The 17,450-nt window shown below is 47.1% G+C and overlaps 1 protein-coding gene across 3 annotated transcripts in view; it reads left to right on the forward strand.

The window, feature by feature from the left end:
* The window catches only part of hlcs (holocarboxylase synthetase (biotin-(proprionyl-CoA-carboxylase (ATP-hydrolysing)) ligase)), a 65,948-nt gene extending 49,489 nt beyond the window's left edge, over positions 1 to 16,459 (forward strand). For all 3 annotated transcript variants that reach the window (XM_084104811.1, XM_084104809.1, XM_084104810.1), the window contains 5 exons: positions 10,189 to 10,253; positions 10,358 to 10,518; positions 12,712 to 12,826; positions 12,900 to 13,113; positions 15,622 to 16,459. In XM_084104811.1, coding sequence (XP_083960937.1) covers positions 10,189 to 10,253; positions 10,358 to 10,518; positions 12,712 to 12,826; positions 12,900 to 13,113; positions 15,622 to 15,790 — 724 coding nt within the window. In that variant the 3' untranslated portion in view covers positions 15,791 to 16,459. The remainder of the gene's footprint in view (positions 1 to 10,188; positions 10,254 to 10,357; positions 10,519 to 12,711; positions 12,827 to 12,899; positions 13,114 to 15,621) is intronic.
* Positions 16,460 to 17,450: the final 991 nt, after the last annotated feature.

Genomic DNA, 17,450 nt, shown 5'->3' on the forward strand with positions numbered 1-17,450 from the left:
CTGAGAGGGATTGATTTCTGCGGGACAAAGACGCGAGCGAGGAACTCTCTGAGAGCTTCGCTGTAGTTCTGTCCGTCGTTCCGGGTGTGTGTGTGTGTGTGTCGCACTCTGAGCTTCGGTCTGAAGCCGTTCACAGTAGTTCTGCCACTGAACACAAAATCTGCTGTTTCTAGCCTCATCTTATACCAAACAAGCCACACAAAATACATTTCTTTATTCATCTTCAGGGCTTTTCATGTCCTTGTCCTTCAGATAAGTTAAACGCTGAAAGATTCACAAAAAATTCTGGACAAGCAAATTTTTGTGTTGCAAATATAATTTATTCTGAAGCAGTAATTCTCATCAGTGTTCAGTCATCTTTGACATATTTAAAACTGCATTATTATGATATTTTAACCTTTTATAAAGGCATTTTTTCCCCTGATCGTTTTAAATACATGCTTCATCTTTCATTTAAAATTCTTAAATTTGATCAATAAATTCAAATAGAATAATATGACACTATAGGGCTGTTACCAATCAAATTAAATAATTTACACTGAAAAATTACAACTGCATTAAATAGTGTTATGAGATTGTTTTAAATATTTTTTGAATATACAAATAAGAAATGTTGGAAATAATGATACTTTTTAACTCGAAACTAAACCACCAGTAGGTGGCGGCGTTCAGGAATGAGGCAGCTGTTTATAAATGAGTCATTGAATCTTCGACTCAACCAATTCATTCAAGAACTCCACTTGTCCCAGACTAGCATTAATGTCCCTGATCTTGATGATTGTTGTTTTAGTGTTAGCGCAGTGTGTTTTTTCTGTGCTTGTGTGTCGTAAACCTTTCATTGTGTAAAAAATTCTGCATAAATGAGACAAACATACAAGCCACACAAACCTGATTTATACCTTTTCATTCTATCAAAAAATCACTTAAATGGAAACACACACACACACACACTGCTGATGATGCACATAATCTCACACACACACACACACACACACACTGCTGTTGATGCGCGCACACACACACTGCTGTTGATGCACATACACTCTCACACACACACACACACACTGCTGTTGATGCGCATACACCAGGGGTTCCCAAACTTTTCCATGCCAAGGCCCCCCAAATACCACTAGGTTCTGGCCAAGGCCCCCCGTATTGAACCCATCGACAATACTACGGCACGGCACATGTAGAAATAAATAAATAAAACATCTAGGTGAACATCAGATTATGTGATGGTGTTAGATACCAGCCAATCAGAAAGATGAGATGCACCGATTACAATTTTCAAGGCAGATTCCGATTTTTCATTGAGTTTGACCTGCCGATACAGATTTAAGCCGATTCTGATTTCATTTTTTCTAACCACTTTACAGCACACACAAATATTTATTTTCTATATATATATATATATATATATATATATATATATATAATAAAACACCACTTTTACCCAAACTGGTTAATAAAAACAAGTTTAAATGGATACATTCTCTATAAATATTTTTGTCTTCATTTTCTTTTCTGACATAGCCTACTCCTTGTTAAAACACACTATACATGCAAATTATGTGCATTTTTTTGAGTGAAATCATATTTATTTTGTCCATCAAAAGTGTGCTTTCACTTTAACTGAGCGTGAGCAGCGCTACAAAAATAGACTCGGCGTCGAAACCCTCCGCTTCACTGCTGCTCATGCGACGCTCCTTCTTGACGCTCACGCGCTGCTCCAGCTCGCGGTGTGAATGCACTCACTGAACATGCACGCCGAAAAAAATTCGCGCCGCTCGCGATCTGAAACGGCCGTAATTCACAAGGTTTCCTACATGTGCGTTCTGTGTGCATGTGTGATGTTGATGTTGCGCGATGTTATACATGCAGCGCCCGAGTGCATTTGAATCGGCATATGTCAGACTGAAAATCACGTGAAAATCAGCCAATTCTTGTCACTAGCCGATCAATCAGATATCAGATAGGCTATGCAACAAATTATTATAATGTTTTTTCATAACAATACTCATATTAGCAAATATTTATTTTTTAACTTTTTTTAACTTTTTTTTTTTTCAACTTGCTGCGGCCCCCCTGGCGGCCCCCACTTTGAAAACCCCTGGCATACACTCTCACACACACACACACAGACTGCTGTTGATGCTCACTCTCACACACACTGCTGTGTCATGATCCGCTCCTGACACACTGTCAACGCTCTCAGTTATCCGCTCAACCGCCAGTGTCTGCCTAACGGCCGCTGCTGCACCGGGATCACGATCTCACTGCAGTGTGTGTATGGAGCTGAAGTGCTGAACACCCACTGAAGATCTGCAGTCATTTTCCTGTAGTGTTTTGCACATCTGATCGTCACTCTGACTCGTTTCCTTCTGTGTGCTGGTGTTCAGTAGTTCTGCTGGTGTGTTCAGTAGTTCTGCTGGTGTGTGTTCAGTAGTTCTGCTGGTGTGTTCAGTAGTTCTGCTGGTGTGTGTTTCAGTAGTTCTGCTGGTGTGCGTTCAGTGGTTCTGCTGGTGTGTTCAGTGGTTCTGCTGGTGTGTGTTCAGTAGTTCTGCTGGTGTGTGTTCAGTAGTTCTGCTGGTGTGTGTTTCAGTGGTTCTGCTGGTGTGTTTCGGTAGTTCTGCTGGTGTGTTTCAGGTGTGTTCAGTAGTTCTGCTGGTGTGTGTTCAGTAGTTCTGCTGGTATGTGTTTCAGTAGTTCTGCTGGTGTGTTCAGTAGTTCTGCTGGTGTGTTTCAGTAGTTCTGCTGGTGTGTTTCAGTAGTTCTGCTGGTGTGTTCAGTAGTTCTGCTGGTGTGTGTTCAGTGGTTCTGCTGGTGTGTTCAGTAGTTCTGCTGGTGTGTTCAGTAGTTCTACTGGTGTGTGTTTCAGTAGTTCTGCTGGTGTGTTTCGGTAGTTCTGCTGGTGTGTTTCAGGTGTGTTCAGTAGTTCTGCTGGTGTGTGTTCAGTGGTTCTGCTGGTGTGTTCAGTAGTTCTGCTGATGTGTGTTCAGTAGTTCTGCTGTTGTGTTCAGTAGTTCTGCTGGTGTGTGTTCGTAGTTCTGCTGGTGTGTTCAGTAGTTCTGCTGGTGTGTGTTCGTAGTTCTGCTGGTGTGTTCAGGAGTTCTGCTGGTGTGTTCAGTAGTTCTGCTGGTGTGTTCAGTAGTTCTACTGGTGTGTGTTCAGTAGTTCTGCTGGTGTGTTCAGTAGTTCTACTGGTGTGTGTTTCAGTAGTTCTGCTGGTGTGTTTCGGTAGTTCTGCTGGTGTGTTTCAGGTGTGTTCAGTAGTTCTGCTGGTGTGTTCAGTAGTTCTGCTGGTGTGTTTCAGTAGTTCTGCTGGTGTGTGTTCAGTGGTTCTGCTGGTGTGTGTTCAGTGGTTCTGCTGATGTGTGTTCAGTAGTTCTGCTGGTGTGTGTTCGTAGTTCTGCTGGTGTGTGTTTCAGTGGTTCTGCTGGTGTGTGTTCAGTAGTTCTGCTGGTGTGTGTTCAGTAGTTCTGCTGGTGTGTTCAGTAGTTCTACTGGTGTGTGTTCAGTAGTTCTGCTGGTGTGTTCAGTAGTTCTGCTTGTGTGTTCAGTAGTTCTGCGTGTGTGTTTCAGTAGTTCTGCTGGTGTGTTTCAGGTGTGTTCAGTAGTTCTGCTGGTGTGTTCAGTAGTTCTGCTTGTGTGTTCAGTAGTTCTGCTTGTGTGTTCAGTAGTTCTGCTGGTGTGTTCAGTAGTTCTGCTTGTGTGTTTCAGTAGTTCTGCTTGTGTGTTCAGTAGTTCTGCTTGTGTGTTCAGTAGTTCTGCTGGTGTGTTCAGTAGTTCCGCTGGTGTGTTTCAGTAGTTCTGCTGGTGTGTTTCAGGTGTGTTCAGTAGTTCTGCTGGTGTGTTCAGTAGTTCCGCTGGTGTGTTTCAGTAGTTCTGCTGGTGTGTTTCAGGTGTGTTCAGTAGTTCTGCTGGTGTGTTCAGTAGTTCCGCTGGTGTGTTTCAGTAGTTCTGCTGGTGTGTTTCAGGTGTGTTCAGTAGTTCTGCTGGTGTGTTCAGTAGTTCTGCTGGTGTGTTCAGTAGTTCCGCTGGTGTGTTCAGTAGTTCTGCTGGTGTGTTCAGTAGTTCCGCTGGTGTGTTTCAGTAGTTCTGCTGGTGTGTTTCAGGTGTGTTCAGTAGTTCTGCTGGTGTGTTCAGTAGTTCTGCTGGTGTGTGTTCAGTGGTTCTGCTGGTGTGTGTTCAGTGGTTCTGCTGGTGTGTTCAGTGGTTCTGCTGATGTGTGTTCAGTAGTTCTGCTGGTGTGTGTTCGTAGTTCTGCTGGTGTGTGTTTCAGTGGTTCTGCTGGTGTGTGTTCAGTAGTTCTGCTGGTGTGTGTTCAGTAGTTCTGCTGGTGTGTTCAGTAGTTCTACTGGTGTGTGTTCAGTAGTTCTGCTGGTGTGTTCAGTAGTTCTGCTTGTGTGTTCAGTAGTTCTGCTGGTGTGTTTCAGTAGTTCTGCTGGTGTGTTTCAGGTGTGTTCAGTAGTTCTGCTGGTGTGTTCAGTAGTTCTGCTTGTGTGTTCAGTAGTTCTGCTTGTGTGTTCAGTAGTTCTGCTGGTGTGTTCAGTAGTTCTGCTTGTGTGTTTCAGTAGTTCTGCTTGTGTGTTCAGTAGTTCTGCTTGTGTGTTCAGTAGTTCTGCTGGTGTGTTCAGTAGTTCCGCTGGTGTGTTTCAGTAGTTCTGCTGGTGTGTTTCAGGTGTGTTCAGTAGTTCTGCTGGTGTGTTCAGTAGTTCCGCTGGTGTGTTTCAGTAGTTCTGCTGGTGTGTTTCAGGTGTGTTCAGTAGTTCTGCTGGTGTGTTCAGTAGTTCCGCTGGTGTGTTTCAGTAGTTCTGCTGGTGTGTTTCAGGTGTGTTCAGTAGTTCTGCTGGTGTGTTCAGTAGTTCTGCTGGTGTGTTCAGTAGTTCCGCTGGTGTGTTCAGTAGTTCCGCTGGTGTGTTTCAGTAGTTCTGCTGGTGTGTTTCAGGTGTGTTCAGTAGTTCTGCTGGTGTGTTCAGTAGTTCCGCTGGTGTGTTTCAGTAGTTCTGCTGGTGTGTTTCAGGTGTGTTCAGTAGTTCTGCTGGTGTGTTCAGTAGTTCTGCTGGTGTGTTCAGTAGTTCCGCTGGTGTGTTCAGTAGTTCCGCTGGTGTGTTTCAGTAGTTCTGCTGGTGTGTTTCAGGTGTGTTCAGTAGTTCTGCTGATGTGTGTTCAGTAGTTCTGCTGGTGTGTTCAGTAGTTCTGCTGGTGTGTGTTCGTAGTTCTGCTGGTGTGTTCAGTAGTTCTGCTGGTGTGTTCAGTAGTTCTGCTGGTGTGTGTTCAGTAGTTCTGCTGGTGTGTTCAGTTGTTCTGCTGGTGTGTGTTCAGTAGTTCTGCTGGTGTGTTCAGTAGTTCTGCTGGTGTGTTCAGTAGTTCTGCTGGTGTGTTCAGTAGTTCTGCTGGTGTGTGTTCAGTAGTTCTGCTGGTGTGTTCAGTAGTTCTGCTGGTGTGTTCAGTAGTTCTGCTTGTGTGTTCAGTAGTTCTGCTTGTGTGTTCAGTAGTTCTGCTTGTGTGTTCAGTAGTTCTGCTGGTGTGTTCAGTAGTTCTGCTGGTGTGTGTTCAGTAGTTCTGCTGGTGTGTTCAGTAGTTCTGCTGGTGTGTGTTCAGTAGTTCTGCTGGTGTGTTCAGTAGTTCTACTGGTGTGTGTTCAGTAGTTCTGCTTGTGTGTTCAGTAGTTCTGCTTGTGTGTTCAGTAGTTCTGCTGGTGTGTTCAGTAGTTCTGCTGGTGTGTTTCAGGTGTGTTCAGTAGTTCTGCTGGTGTGTTCAGTAGTTCCGCTGGTGTGTTTCAGTAGTTCTGCTTGTGTGTTTCAGTAGTTCTGCTTGTGTGTTCAGTAGTTCTGCTGGTGTATTTCAGGTGTGTTCAGTAGTTCTGCTGGTGTGTTCAGTAGTTCCGCTGGTGTGTTTCAGTAGTTCTGCTTGTGTGTTTCAGTAGTTCTGCTGGTGTGTTCAGTAGTTCTGTGTGTGTGTTTCAGTAGTTCTGCTTGTGTGTTTCAGTAGTTCTGCTGGTGTGTTCAGTAGTTCTGCGTGTGTGTTCAGTAGTTCTGCATGTGTGTTTCAGTAGTTCTGCTGGTGTGCTTCAGTAGTTCTGCTGGTGTGTTCAGTAGTTATGCTTGTGTGTTCAGTAGTTCTGCTTGTCTGTTCAGTAGTTCTGCGTGTGTGTTTCAGTAGTTCTGCTGGTGTGTTTCAGGTGTGTTCAGTAGTTCTGCTGGTGTGTTCAGTAGTTCCACTGGTGTGTTTCAGTAGTTCTGCTTGTGTGTTTCAGTAGTTCTGCTTGTGTGTTCAGTAGTTCTGCTGGTGTGTTTCAGGTGTGTTCAGTAGTTCTGCTGGTGTGTTCAGTAGTTCTGCTTGTGTGTTTCAGTAGTTCTGCTGGTGTGTTCAGTAGTTCTGCGTGTGTGTTTCAGTAGTTCTGCTTGTGTGTTTCAGTAGTTCTGCTGGTGTGTTCAGTAGTTCTGCTGGTGTGTTCAGTAGTTCTGCTGGTGTGTTTCAGGTGTGTTCAGTAGTTCTGCTGGTGTGTTCAGTAGTTCTGCTTGTGTGTTCAGTAGTTCTGCTGGTGTGTTCAGTAGTTCTGCTTGTGTGTTCAGTAGTTCTGCGTGTGTGTTTCAGTAGTTCTGTTGGTGTGTTCAGTAGTTCTGCTGGTGTGTTTCAGGTGTGTTCAGTAGTTCTGCTGGTGTGTTCAGTAGTTCTGCTTGTGTGTTCAGTAGTTCTGCGTGTGTGTTTCAGTAGTTCCGCTGGTGTGTTCAGTAGTTCCGCTGGTGTGTTTCAGTGGTTCTGTGTGTGTTTCAGTGGTTCTGGTGTGTTTCAGTAGTTCTGCTGGTGTGTGTTCAGTAGTTCTGCTGGTGTGTTTCAGTGGTTCTGCTTGTGTGTTTCAGTGGTTCTGGTGCGTTTCAGTAGTTCTGCGTGTGTGTTTCAGTAGTTCTGCTGGTGTGTTTCAGTGGTTCTGCTTGTGTGTTTCAGTGGTGCTGGTGTGTTTCGGTAGTTCTGCTGGTGTGCGGTTCAGTAGTTCTGCTGATGTGCGTTTCAGTAGTTCTGCTGATGTGCGTTTCAGTAGTTCTGCTGGTGTGTGTTTCAGTAGTTCTGCTTGTGTGTTTCAGTAGTTCTGCTGGTGTGTTTCAGTAGTTCTGCTTGTGTGTTTCAGTAGTTCTGCTGGTGTGTGTTTCAGTAGTTCTGCTGGTGTGTGTTCAGTAGTTCTGCTGGTGTGTTTCAGTAGTTCTGCTTGTGTGTTTCAGTAGTTCTGCGTGTGTGTTTCAGTAGTTCTGCTGGTGTGTGTTCAGTAGTTCTGCTGATGTGTGTTCAGTAATTCTGCTGGTGTGTTCAGTAGTTCTGCGTGTGTGTTTCAGTAGTTCTGGTGTGTTTCAGTAGTTCTGCGTGTGTGTTTCAGTAGTTCTGCTTGTGTGTTTTTCAGTAGTTCTGCGTGTGTGTTTCAGTAGTTCTGCTTGTGTTTCAGTAGCTCTGCTGGTGTGTTTTCAGTAGTTCTGCTGGTGTGTGTTCAGTAGTTCTGCTGGTGTGTGTTCAGTAGTTCTGCTGGTGTGTTCAGTAGTTCTGCTTGTGTGTTTCAGTAGTTCTGCGTGTGTGTTTCAGTAGTTCTTCTGGTGTGTTGAGTAAGTTCTGCTGGTGTGTGTTCAGTAGTTCTGCTGGTGTGTGTTCAGTAGTTCTGGTGTGTGTTCAGTAGTTCTGCTGGTGTGTGTTTCAGTAGTTCTGCTGGTGTGTGTTCAGTTGTTCTGCTGGTGTGTGTTTCAGTAGTTCTGCTGGTGTGTGTTTCAGTAGTTCTGCTGGTGTGCGTTCAGTTGTTCTGCTGGTGTGCGTTCAGTAGTTCTGCTGGTGTGTGTTTCAGTAGTTTTGCTGGTCTGTGTTTCAGTAGTTCTGCTGGTGTGTGTTCAGTAGTTCTGCTGGTGTGTGTTTCAGTAGTTCTGCTGGTGTGTGTTTCAGTAGTTCTGCTGGTGTGTGTTCAGTAGTTCTGCTGGTGTGTGTTTCAGTAGTTTTGCTGGTCTGTGTTTCAGTAGTTCTGCTGGTGTGTGTTCAGTAGTTCTGCTGGTGTGTGTTTCAGTAGTTCTGCTGGTGTGTGTTTCAGTAGTTCTGCTGGTGTGTGTTCAGTAGTTCTGCTGGTGTGTGTTTCAGTAGTTTTGCTGGTGTGCGTTCAGTTGTTCTGCTGGTGTGCGTTCAGTAGTTCTGCTGGTGTGTGTTTCAGTAGTTTTGCTGGTCTGTGTTTCAGTAGTTCTGCTGGTGTGTGTTTCAGTAGTTCTGCTGGTGTGTGTTCAGTAGTTCTGCTGGTGTGTGTTTCAGTAGTTTTGCTGGTGTGTGTTCAGTTGTTCTGCTGGTGTGTGTTTCAGTAGTTCTGCTGGTGTGTGTTCAGTTGTTCTGCTGGTGTGTGTTTCAGTTGTTCTGCTGGTGTGTGTTCAGTTGTTCTGCTGGTGTGTGTTTCAGTAGTTCTGCTGGTGTGTGTTTCAGTAGTTTTGCTGGTCTGTGTTTCAGTAGTTCTGCTGGTGTGTGTTCAGTAGTTCTGCTGGTGTGTGTTTCAGTAGTTCTGCTGGTGTGTGTTTCAGTAGTTCTGCTGGTGTGTGTTCAGTAGTTCTGCTGGTGTGTGTTTCAGTAGTTTTGCTGGTGTGTGTTCAGTTGTTCTGCTGGTGTGTGTTTCAGTAGTTCTGCTGGTGTGTGTTCAGTTGTTCTGCTGGTGTGTGTTTCAGTTGTTCTGCTGGTGTGTGTTTCAGTAGTTCTGCTGGTGTGTGTTCAGTTGTTCTGCTGGTGTGTGTTTCAGTAGTTTTGCTGGTGTGTGTTCAGTTGTTCTGCTGGTGTGTGTTTCAGTTGTTTTGCTGGTGTGTGTTCAGTTGTTCTGCTGGTGTGTGTTTCAGTTGTTCTGCTGGTGTGTGTTTCAGTAGTTCTGCTGGTGTGTGTTCAGTAGTTCTGCTGGTGTGTGTTCAGTATATCTGCTGGTGTGTGTTTCAGTAGTTCTGCTGGTGTGTGTTTCAGTAGTTCTGCTGGTGTGTGTTTCAGTAGTTCTGCTGGTGTGTGTTTCAGTAGTTTTGCTGGTCTGTGTTTCAGTAGTTCTGCTGGTCTGTGTTTCAGTAGTTCTGCTGGTGTGTGTTTCAGTAGTTCTGCTGGTCTGTGTTTCAGTAGTTCTGCTGATGTGTGTTCAGTAGTTCTGCTGGTGTGTGTTCAGTTGTTCTGCTGGTGTGTGTTTCAGTAGTTCTGCTGGTGTGTGTTCAGTAGTTCTGCTGGTGTGTGTTCAGTAGTTCTGCTGGTGTGTGTTCAGTAGTTCTGCTGGTGTGTGTTTCAGTAGTTCTGCTGGTGTGTGTTTCAGTAGTTCTGCTGGTGTGTGTTCAGTGGTTCTGCTGGTGTGTGTTCAGTGGTTCTGCTGGTGTGTGTTCAGTAGTTCTGCTGGTGTGTGTTCAGTGGTTCTGCTGGGCTGTGTTTCAGTAGTTCTGCGTGTTTGTGTGTTTGATGCCTCAGACCGCCGGGTTTCTGTTTCTGCAGTTTTTCCTCGTTTCTTGCGAGAACGTCTAGTTCAATTAAAACTCTGAGAAAACACACTCCTGGTGTGTGATTAGCATGTGGTTGCAGCACAGGAGTGATGGACACTGAAACACTGTTCTTCCTGCTGCTCTGATAGCAGCGTCCCATGATGCAGTGCTGCGCTGAATAGGTGGATTACAGAGAGGCGTCTCTTTGCATCTGAATGCTGCTCTCTGTGTGTGTGTGTGTGTGTCTTGGCTTTCAGCACCAGCTTAAGCTCTTCTGTAAATGTGTTCGCTCTAAATGACACACGGATCCAGATTCCCGAGCCTGTAACGCTGGAGAAACACTTTACACTCGTCAGGCTGCTGAAACCTTCAGAAGAGAAATGTGATGAATGGCGAGATGCAGCAAGCACACACACACACACACACACACACACACTCCTGCGACAGAGATTTGATTGACATTTGAGAGCGGATGTGACTATTGAACTTTTGTGAGAATAATCATCTGTTTATGTAGCAATTACTGTGAGTGTGTGTGTGTGTGTTTGAGTGCAGGTTGTGTATAGCTGTTGTTTTAAGTGGGGGTGTTTGAGGCTGCAGGTATAGAGCAGGGGTCAAAGGTCAGTAACAGTGCAGCAAGCGTGGAGTTCTCCAGTGAACGCAGTGAAACGGCTGAATGTTTCCAGTAAATGTGTGACTGTGATCAGAGTGTGTGTGTTTCCTCTTCCTCCTGCAGGCTGGTGTCGCAGTCGCCACAGGAAGGGTTAATCGCCATAGCAGCGCGTCAGACTCAGGGCAAAGGTCAGCAGCTTCCATCAGCTCTCAGACAGCCGTTAACTCTGGTTTAACATGTGAACGAGCGTGTCAGTCATTAATTGTGTGTGTGTGTGTGTGTGTGTGTCCAGGCCGCGGAGGGAACGCGTGGTTGAGTCCTCTGGGCTGCGCCATGTTCTCTCTCCACCTGCAGATTCCTCTGAACTCTCGACTCGGACAGAGACTCCCGTTCCTGCAGCACCTCGTGGCCCTCGCTGTGGTGGAGTCTGTGAGAACACTGCCCGGATACGAGGTACACACACACAAGCGCACTATACCTGGATACGAGGTGCACACACACACACACACACACACACACACACACAGACTGCCCGGATACGAGGTACACAAGCACAAGCACACACACACTACCCGGATACGAGGTGCATGCACACACACACACACACACACACACTGCCCGGATACGTGTGGTAGAGATGCGCGGATGGGCTATTATTTCATCCGCAACCGCATCACAAAACTCATCATCCGTCCGCACCAACGTTTTTGACCAATTTTCAAAACCGCACCCGCCCGCCATCCGCTGATTGCTGTATACATAATATTTAATAATATAATACATAATATATGGTGCAGGGTTGTTTGGGGGAGGGGGGGTGATGGTGCGGGGTTGTTTGGGGGAGGGGGGGGTGATGGTGCGGTGTTTGGTGGAGGGGGGGATATGGTGTGGGGTTGTTTGGGGGAGGGGGGGTGATGGTGTGAGGTTGTTTGGGGGAGGGGGGGTGATGGTGTGAGGTTGTTTGGTGGAGGGGGGGTGATGGTGCGAGGTTGTTTGGTGGAGGGGGGGTGATGGTGTGGCGTTGTTTGGGGGAGGGGGGGTGATGGTGTGGGGTTGTTTGGTGGAGGGGGGTGATGGTGCGAGGTTGTTTGGTGGAGGGGGGGTGATGGTGTGGCGTTGTTTGGGGGAGGGGGGGTGATGGTGCGGGGTTGTTTGGTGGAGGGGGGGTGATGGTGCGGCATTGTTTGGGGGAGGGGGGGTGATGGTGCGAGGTTGTTTGGGGGAGGGGGGGTGATGGTGCGGGGTTGTTTGGTGGAGGGGGGGTGATGGTGCGGGGTTGTTTGGTGGTTGTTTGGTGGAGGGGGGTGATGGTGCGAGGTTGTTTGGTGGAGGGGGGGTGATGGTGTGGCGTTGTTTGGGGGAGGGGGGGTGATGGTGCGGGGTTGTTTGGTGGAGGGGGGGTGATGGTGCGGCATTGTTTGGGGGAGGGGGGGTGATGGTGCGAGGTTGTTTGGGGGAGGGGGGGTGATGGTGCGGGGTTGTTTGGTGGAGGGGGGGTGATGGTGCGGGGTTGTTTGGTGGAGGGGGGGTGATGGTGTGGCATTGTTTGGGGGAGGGGGGGTGATGGTGCGAGGTTGTTTGGGGGAGGGGGGGTGATGGTGCGAGGTTGTTTGGTGGAGGGGGGGTGATGGTGCGGTGTTTGGTGGAGGGGGGGTGATGGTGTGGGGTTGTTTGGGGGAGGGGGGGTGATGGTGTGAGGTTGTTTGGGGGAGGGGGGGTTATGGTGTGGGGTTGTTTGGGGGAGGGGGGGTTATGGTGTGAGGTTGTTTGGGGGAGGGGGGGTGATGGTGTGAGGTTGTTTGGGGGAGGGGGGGTGATGGTGTGAGGTTGTTTGGGGGAGGGGGGGTGATGGTGTGAGGTTGTTTGGGGGAGGGGGGGTTATGGTGTGGGGTTGTTTGGTGGAGGGGGGGTGATGGTGCGAGGTTGTTCTTCAGGGCTCGGCCTCTTAGTTCCAGGGAAAGGAACTCTTAATGCTTCAGCAGACTAAGATATTTTGGACAGTTTCATGCTCCAACTTTGTGGGAAGAGTTTGGGGATGCTCCTGTTCCAGCATGACTGCGCTCCAGTGCACAGAGCAGGACCATAAACACATGGATGAGGAGTTTGGTGTGGAGGAACTGGACTCCTGCACAGAGTCCTGAGCTCAGCCCGAGAGAACAGCTTTGGGATGGGTTAGAGCGAGACTGAGAGCTTCTCGTCCAACATCAGTGTCTGACCTCACTAATGCGCTTCTAGAAGAATAATTCCCATAAACACACTCCTAAAAGTAAAGGCAGACCCCAGTGTAGCTCACGGTCAATCTGTGTCTGTATCGCAGGATAATAGATGTTTCCTCCAGGAGTAGATCATGAGTTTGGATATTTTAGAGAATTGATGCATTACAATTTAACTAAACCCATTAGATTTTAGTCGACTAAAACAAACAGTTCAGATGATTAAAATATGACTAAAACTAAATCAAAATGTGTTGTCAAAAACACTGCACTGAGCACACACACACACACACACCCCTTCGAGGTGAAGCGGTGAATCACATGACTCACATTCCTCTTTCTGCTGTAGTTAGAGAATATTGCTGTCGTTTGACAGATTGCCTGAGATGTTCCTCATGTGAATGTCCGTGTGTGTGTGTGTGTGTGTGTGCAGGACGTGGACCTGCGGCTGAAGTGGCCCAATGACATCTACTACAGTAACCTGATGAAGCTGGGCGGGGTTCTGGTGAACTCCAGCCTGACGGGTCAGAGCTTCAGCCTTCGGATCGGTGCGTCTCGCTCGGGTTACGGTTAGCACCGCATCATCAGTGTCACGCGTGACGTCTCTCCTGTTTCCCTCAGGCTGCGGCTTCAACGTGAGCAACAGCAACCCGACGGTCTGCATCAACGACCTGGTGCGCCAGCAGAACCGGGAGCAGAACCGCGGTCTGGAGCCGCTGGAGCCGGAGCAGCTCATCGCCCGATCCGTCACGCTGCTGGAGCGCTTCGTCTCAGACTTCCAGGAGCGCGGCTCAGAGACTCTGCTGCCGCTCTACTACAGCCGCTGGGTGCACGGGTGAGTGTGTGTGTGTGTCCACCTATCTAACAGGGGCCATGGTGTCGTTACACACTCACCGACAGGAGCCCGCCGAGGGGTCCTAACCCTAACCCTGTTGGTCACGCTTCAAAACATGTTCAAATCAAGTAAATCAAGTAAAAAACACTGAATGTTTTACATTTTTGCCCAAGTGGGGACCTACTCAGCAGCGCCCCTGTAGGCCTTTCATCAGCGCTAGTTCTGTGGCGTCGGGTTGGTGTGTCCCGGGCTAACAGGCTGCTAACTTAAGGAACCTTTTTTTTAACTATTAGGCCAATTATAGTTTTTTTTTTAATTATCTAAATTTTTACTCCACTCTAATGCTAAAACATTCTAAGAAAATTACTATATACATTAACTTAAAAAAAGTTTTTTGTAAATGTACAGCTTAGAATGTAAGATACCATAAATTATTGATGCCTCATTCTACATATGGATGATATTTGACCAGTTTAGCAGCGAATACATGTGCAAACTGGGAGCTTGTGAAAGAAAAGGTTTCTAGTTTAGAAAAAAAGTTTCTAGTTTACAAAAAAAAAGTTTCTAGTTTACAACTTTGCATCACATTAAAATTAAAATCCACCAGAAATCAGAACAGATTTAAAAATATATCTCAACCAGATTAAAATTAAATAAAACTGCCATCGACAGGAAAAACCCCGAAGCAGCCGAACAGGCGTCGCATTATTCCCAGTCCCGGACTCAACACTCTCTGACTGACTGAACATGTTCAGCTTAACCCACTGAACTGAACGTCTTTAACACTTAAGCACTTTAGTGGAACCAACTGAAGATTTTTAATAAAACAGTCAACTCCTAATTTTGAACTTTGACCTCGACACAGAAAGCTTTTAAGTGAATTAGTGTCTGGGTTTTATTTAGTTAAATGGGAAACAACAGTGAACTTTGAAAGAAAGATGATTTGTGTCTGCTTAAACGGCTCATCTGCAGTCAGAGTTTAACTAGTGTGGAGATTGTCATGGAATAGTGAATAAACACAATGACTCTGGTCCCTGATGGAGGGTAAAGTGCAACACGTTTAGTTGCTTTGCCATTTCTTGTCATCACAATATTTATTTTATGGCAAGAACTGGTATTTTACTGTTATTATGAACATTTGCAATTACATTCAGAGTCAGAATATGAAATATTGCTAAATGTAAAGGCAACCGAACAGGCGTCGCACTTCATCTAACAGCACCTGTGTGCTCTTGTGTAGTGACATCACTGTAACACGCTCACGCTGCTCAGATCTAACATCTGACATCAATGAAGCAACTTACATGCATCAATTTATATCAACAAACTAAGTTTATGCTCTAAATCACGCAGAAATAGCTTTCTGCTGTGACAGTTGCAGGTCGACACTTTATACAGTGAATAATGATGTTATTAAACACAATGACTGGTCCTCCGCTGGGGGGTAAAGGGTCAGGGTCCTCCGCTGGGGGGTAAAGGGTCAGGGTCCTCCGCTGGGGGGGGGTAAAGGGTTAGGGTCAGGGTCCTCCGCTGGGGGGTAAAGGGTCAGGGTCCTCCGCTGGGGGGGGTTAAAGGGTTAGGGTCAGGGTCCTCCGCTGGGGGGTAAAGGGTCAGGGTCCTCCGCTGGGGGGTAAAGGGTTAGGGTCAGGGTCCTCCGCTGGGGGGTAAAGGGTTAGGGTCAGGGTCCTCCGCTGGGGGGTAAAGGGTCAGGGTCCTCCGCTTGGGGGTAAAGGGTCAGGGTTAGGGTCAGGGTCCTCCGCTGGGGGGTAAAGGGTTAGGGCCAGGGTCAGGGTCCTCCGCTGGGGGGTAAAGGGTTAGGGTCAGGGTCAGGGTCCTCCGCTGGGGGGTAAAGGGTCAGGGTCCTCCGCTGGGGGGTAAAGGGTCAGGGTCCTCCGCTGGGGGGTAAAGGGTCAGGGTCAGGGTCCTCCGCTGGGGGGTAAAGGGTCAGGGTCCTCCGCTGGGGGGTAAAGGGTTAGGGTCAGGGTCATCCGCTGGGGGGTAAAGGGTCAGGGTCCTCCGCTGGGGGGTAAAGGGTCAGGGTTAGGGTCAGGGTCCTCCGCTGGGGGGTAAAGGGTCAGGGTCAAGGTTAGGGTCAGGGTCCTCCGCTGGGGGGTAAAGGGTCAGGGTCCTCCGCCCGGGGGGTAAAGGGTTAGGGTCAGGGTCAGGGTCCTTCACCGGGGGGTAAAGGGTTAGGGTCAGGGTCAGGGTCCTCCGCTGGGGGGTAAAGGGCATCACATGTGCTTATTATTCAGATGACTTCAAAATGTTCAAATGTCTTTTAACACTGGAACATTAGTTGAACCACCTGAAGATTTTCAAAGAAAAGAGTGTGTGTGTTTCAGGGGCCTGACGTGTGTGTGTGTTTTTCAGGGGCCTGACGTGTGTGTGTGTGTGTGTTTCAGGGGCCTGACCTGTGTGTTTCAGGGGCCTGATGTGTGTGTGTGTGTTTTTCAGGGGCCTGACGTGTGTGTGTTTCAGGGGCCTGACGTGTGTGTGTGTTTGTTTCAGGGGCACGCGTGTGCGTCTGTGGAGCGAGGATGGGCCGGAGGCCGAGGTTCGGGGTCTGGATGAGAGCGGGTTCCTGCAGGTGTCCGCCGGAGGTCAGCTCGTGGCGCTGCAGCCGGACGGAAACTCCTTCGACATGATGAAGAACCTCGTGGTGATCAAGAGCAGATGAAGATTCAGATCAAACATCATCAGTTCATTCAGCAGGAACTCTCAGACAGAGAGATGGTGCTTTTCTCCACTCGTCCTGCTTCCGTCGCGTCACGCCTGATCCAGCCAGAGCAAACGTGAATCTCTGACATCATCTTTTCTTCAGAATAACATTTATTCTGTAAACATTGACTTTCACACACGCCTCTTCCTGTACATGGGCTTTAATATGAGCAATATTTTCCTCTTAAGTCTCATTCAGAGTTTACAGTAACAGATTACAGAGAACACACACACACATCACACTCGTCCTTCTCAACGAAAAACACAGACATTGATTTGAATAAGATGACGAGGTTTCTGTGATTCTTCCGGTTAGAGGAGTTTCCCTGTAAAGGAGTCGATCTGAGGAGCAGACGGGAGAGTATGATCCGAGGAAAGGCTGTTACTCTGATTTTTACTGTCTAACAAACTCTCGTCCTCTCTGACTGACACTTGTTAAAACTTTTAATTGTTATTTCTCTTTAGATTTTGAGGTGACTTGTTTGTTCATAAATCAGGTGGTGTTAAATCTGTCAATATCACTCAATATTTTGTAATGATCCATGGTTTGTAAACTGATATATGGATGATCGCTTTTAAAGAACACATTCCTGAATTGTACAAAATGAAATAAAATCATTGTGACTGACATGTCGTGAGTGTGTGTTCCATCAGTGAAGTGCTGTGAGTGTGTGTGTGTGTACTGGCAGTGTCTCGTTCATCCTCCCTCTACATCTCGCAGCTCATCCATCATCCACACCTCGTGCTTCAGTTTCGTCTCTCGTCTTGATGAGGTGAAAATATTCCTCCATTCTCTAAACTCTGAGATCTTTCACTTCATTACACACACATTAATCCTCGACCACTTCCTCACACTCACGGCGATCAGTGTTCGATCATGGATGCGACTCTTCAGGTGTCCGCGGCTCGAGTGCGTCTCTAAACTGCTCAGCCTTTAGAAATCATTAAGCAAATAGCTCTCAGATCCACAATATCCTGTTAAACAATTTCAGCTGGAGGTCAGAAGGTCAGCACACATCTATCATCTCTAATACCAGAGTCATCTCCTCTCCCCAGAGACGGTGTGCTCTTCCTCAAGATCATAAGAGCCGCAGTCTTCCTCCGCAAACAAACAGAGCCAGCGTTAACCCTCGTCTGAGGAGTATTAGATCTTTATCAAACGGCTTTTCTCAAATGGAATCGGAGATGAAAGTTCCTGCGCCAACAATAATAACATTAATAATGAAGCTTTTGAGAATCATTGCTTTTGATGGACATTTTGTTGCTGGGAGACGCTCACATGCGTCACCTCAAGTTTATTGAGTTTCTAAGCAAACTAGTTCCAGTCATTTTAGTAAACCTGCAAAAGTCCGATCATAAATAATCAAGCTATGATGTGGTCGATGGCAATAAACACGCCATCGCTTGACGATAGCAGCGAAATATCAGAGATTGGTTGTTCAACAACAGAAAAACCGGACCAAATAAATTATTGTTTTTCTTCAGATGTCCACAGAAATCATATCATTCCAGCTCAAGTATGAAAGGCAATGTTTAAAAGTTCTTCATTTAAAGCTGAATTATGACACATTCCCCCGGTTTCACAGACCAGGCTTAAACTAATGCAGACTAAAATGCAT

The sequence above is a fragment of the Abramis brama genome (genome assembly GCF_963993115.1).
Source record: "Abramis brama genome assembly, chromosome: 25".
Taxonomy (NCBI): Eukaryota; Metazoa; Chordata; class Actinopteri; order Cypriniformes; family Leuciscidae; genus Abramis; species Abramis brama.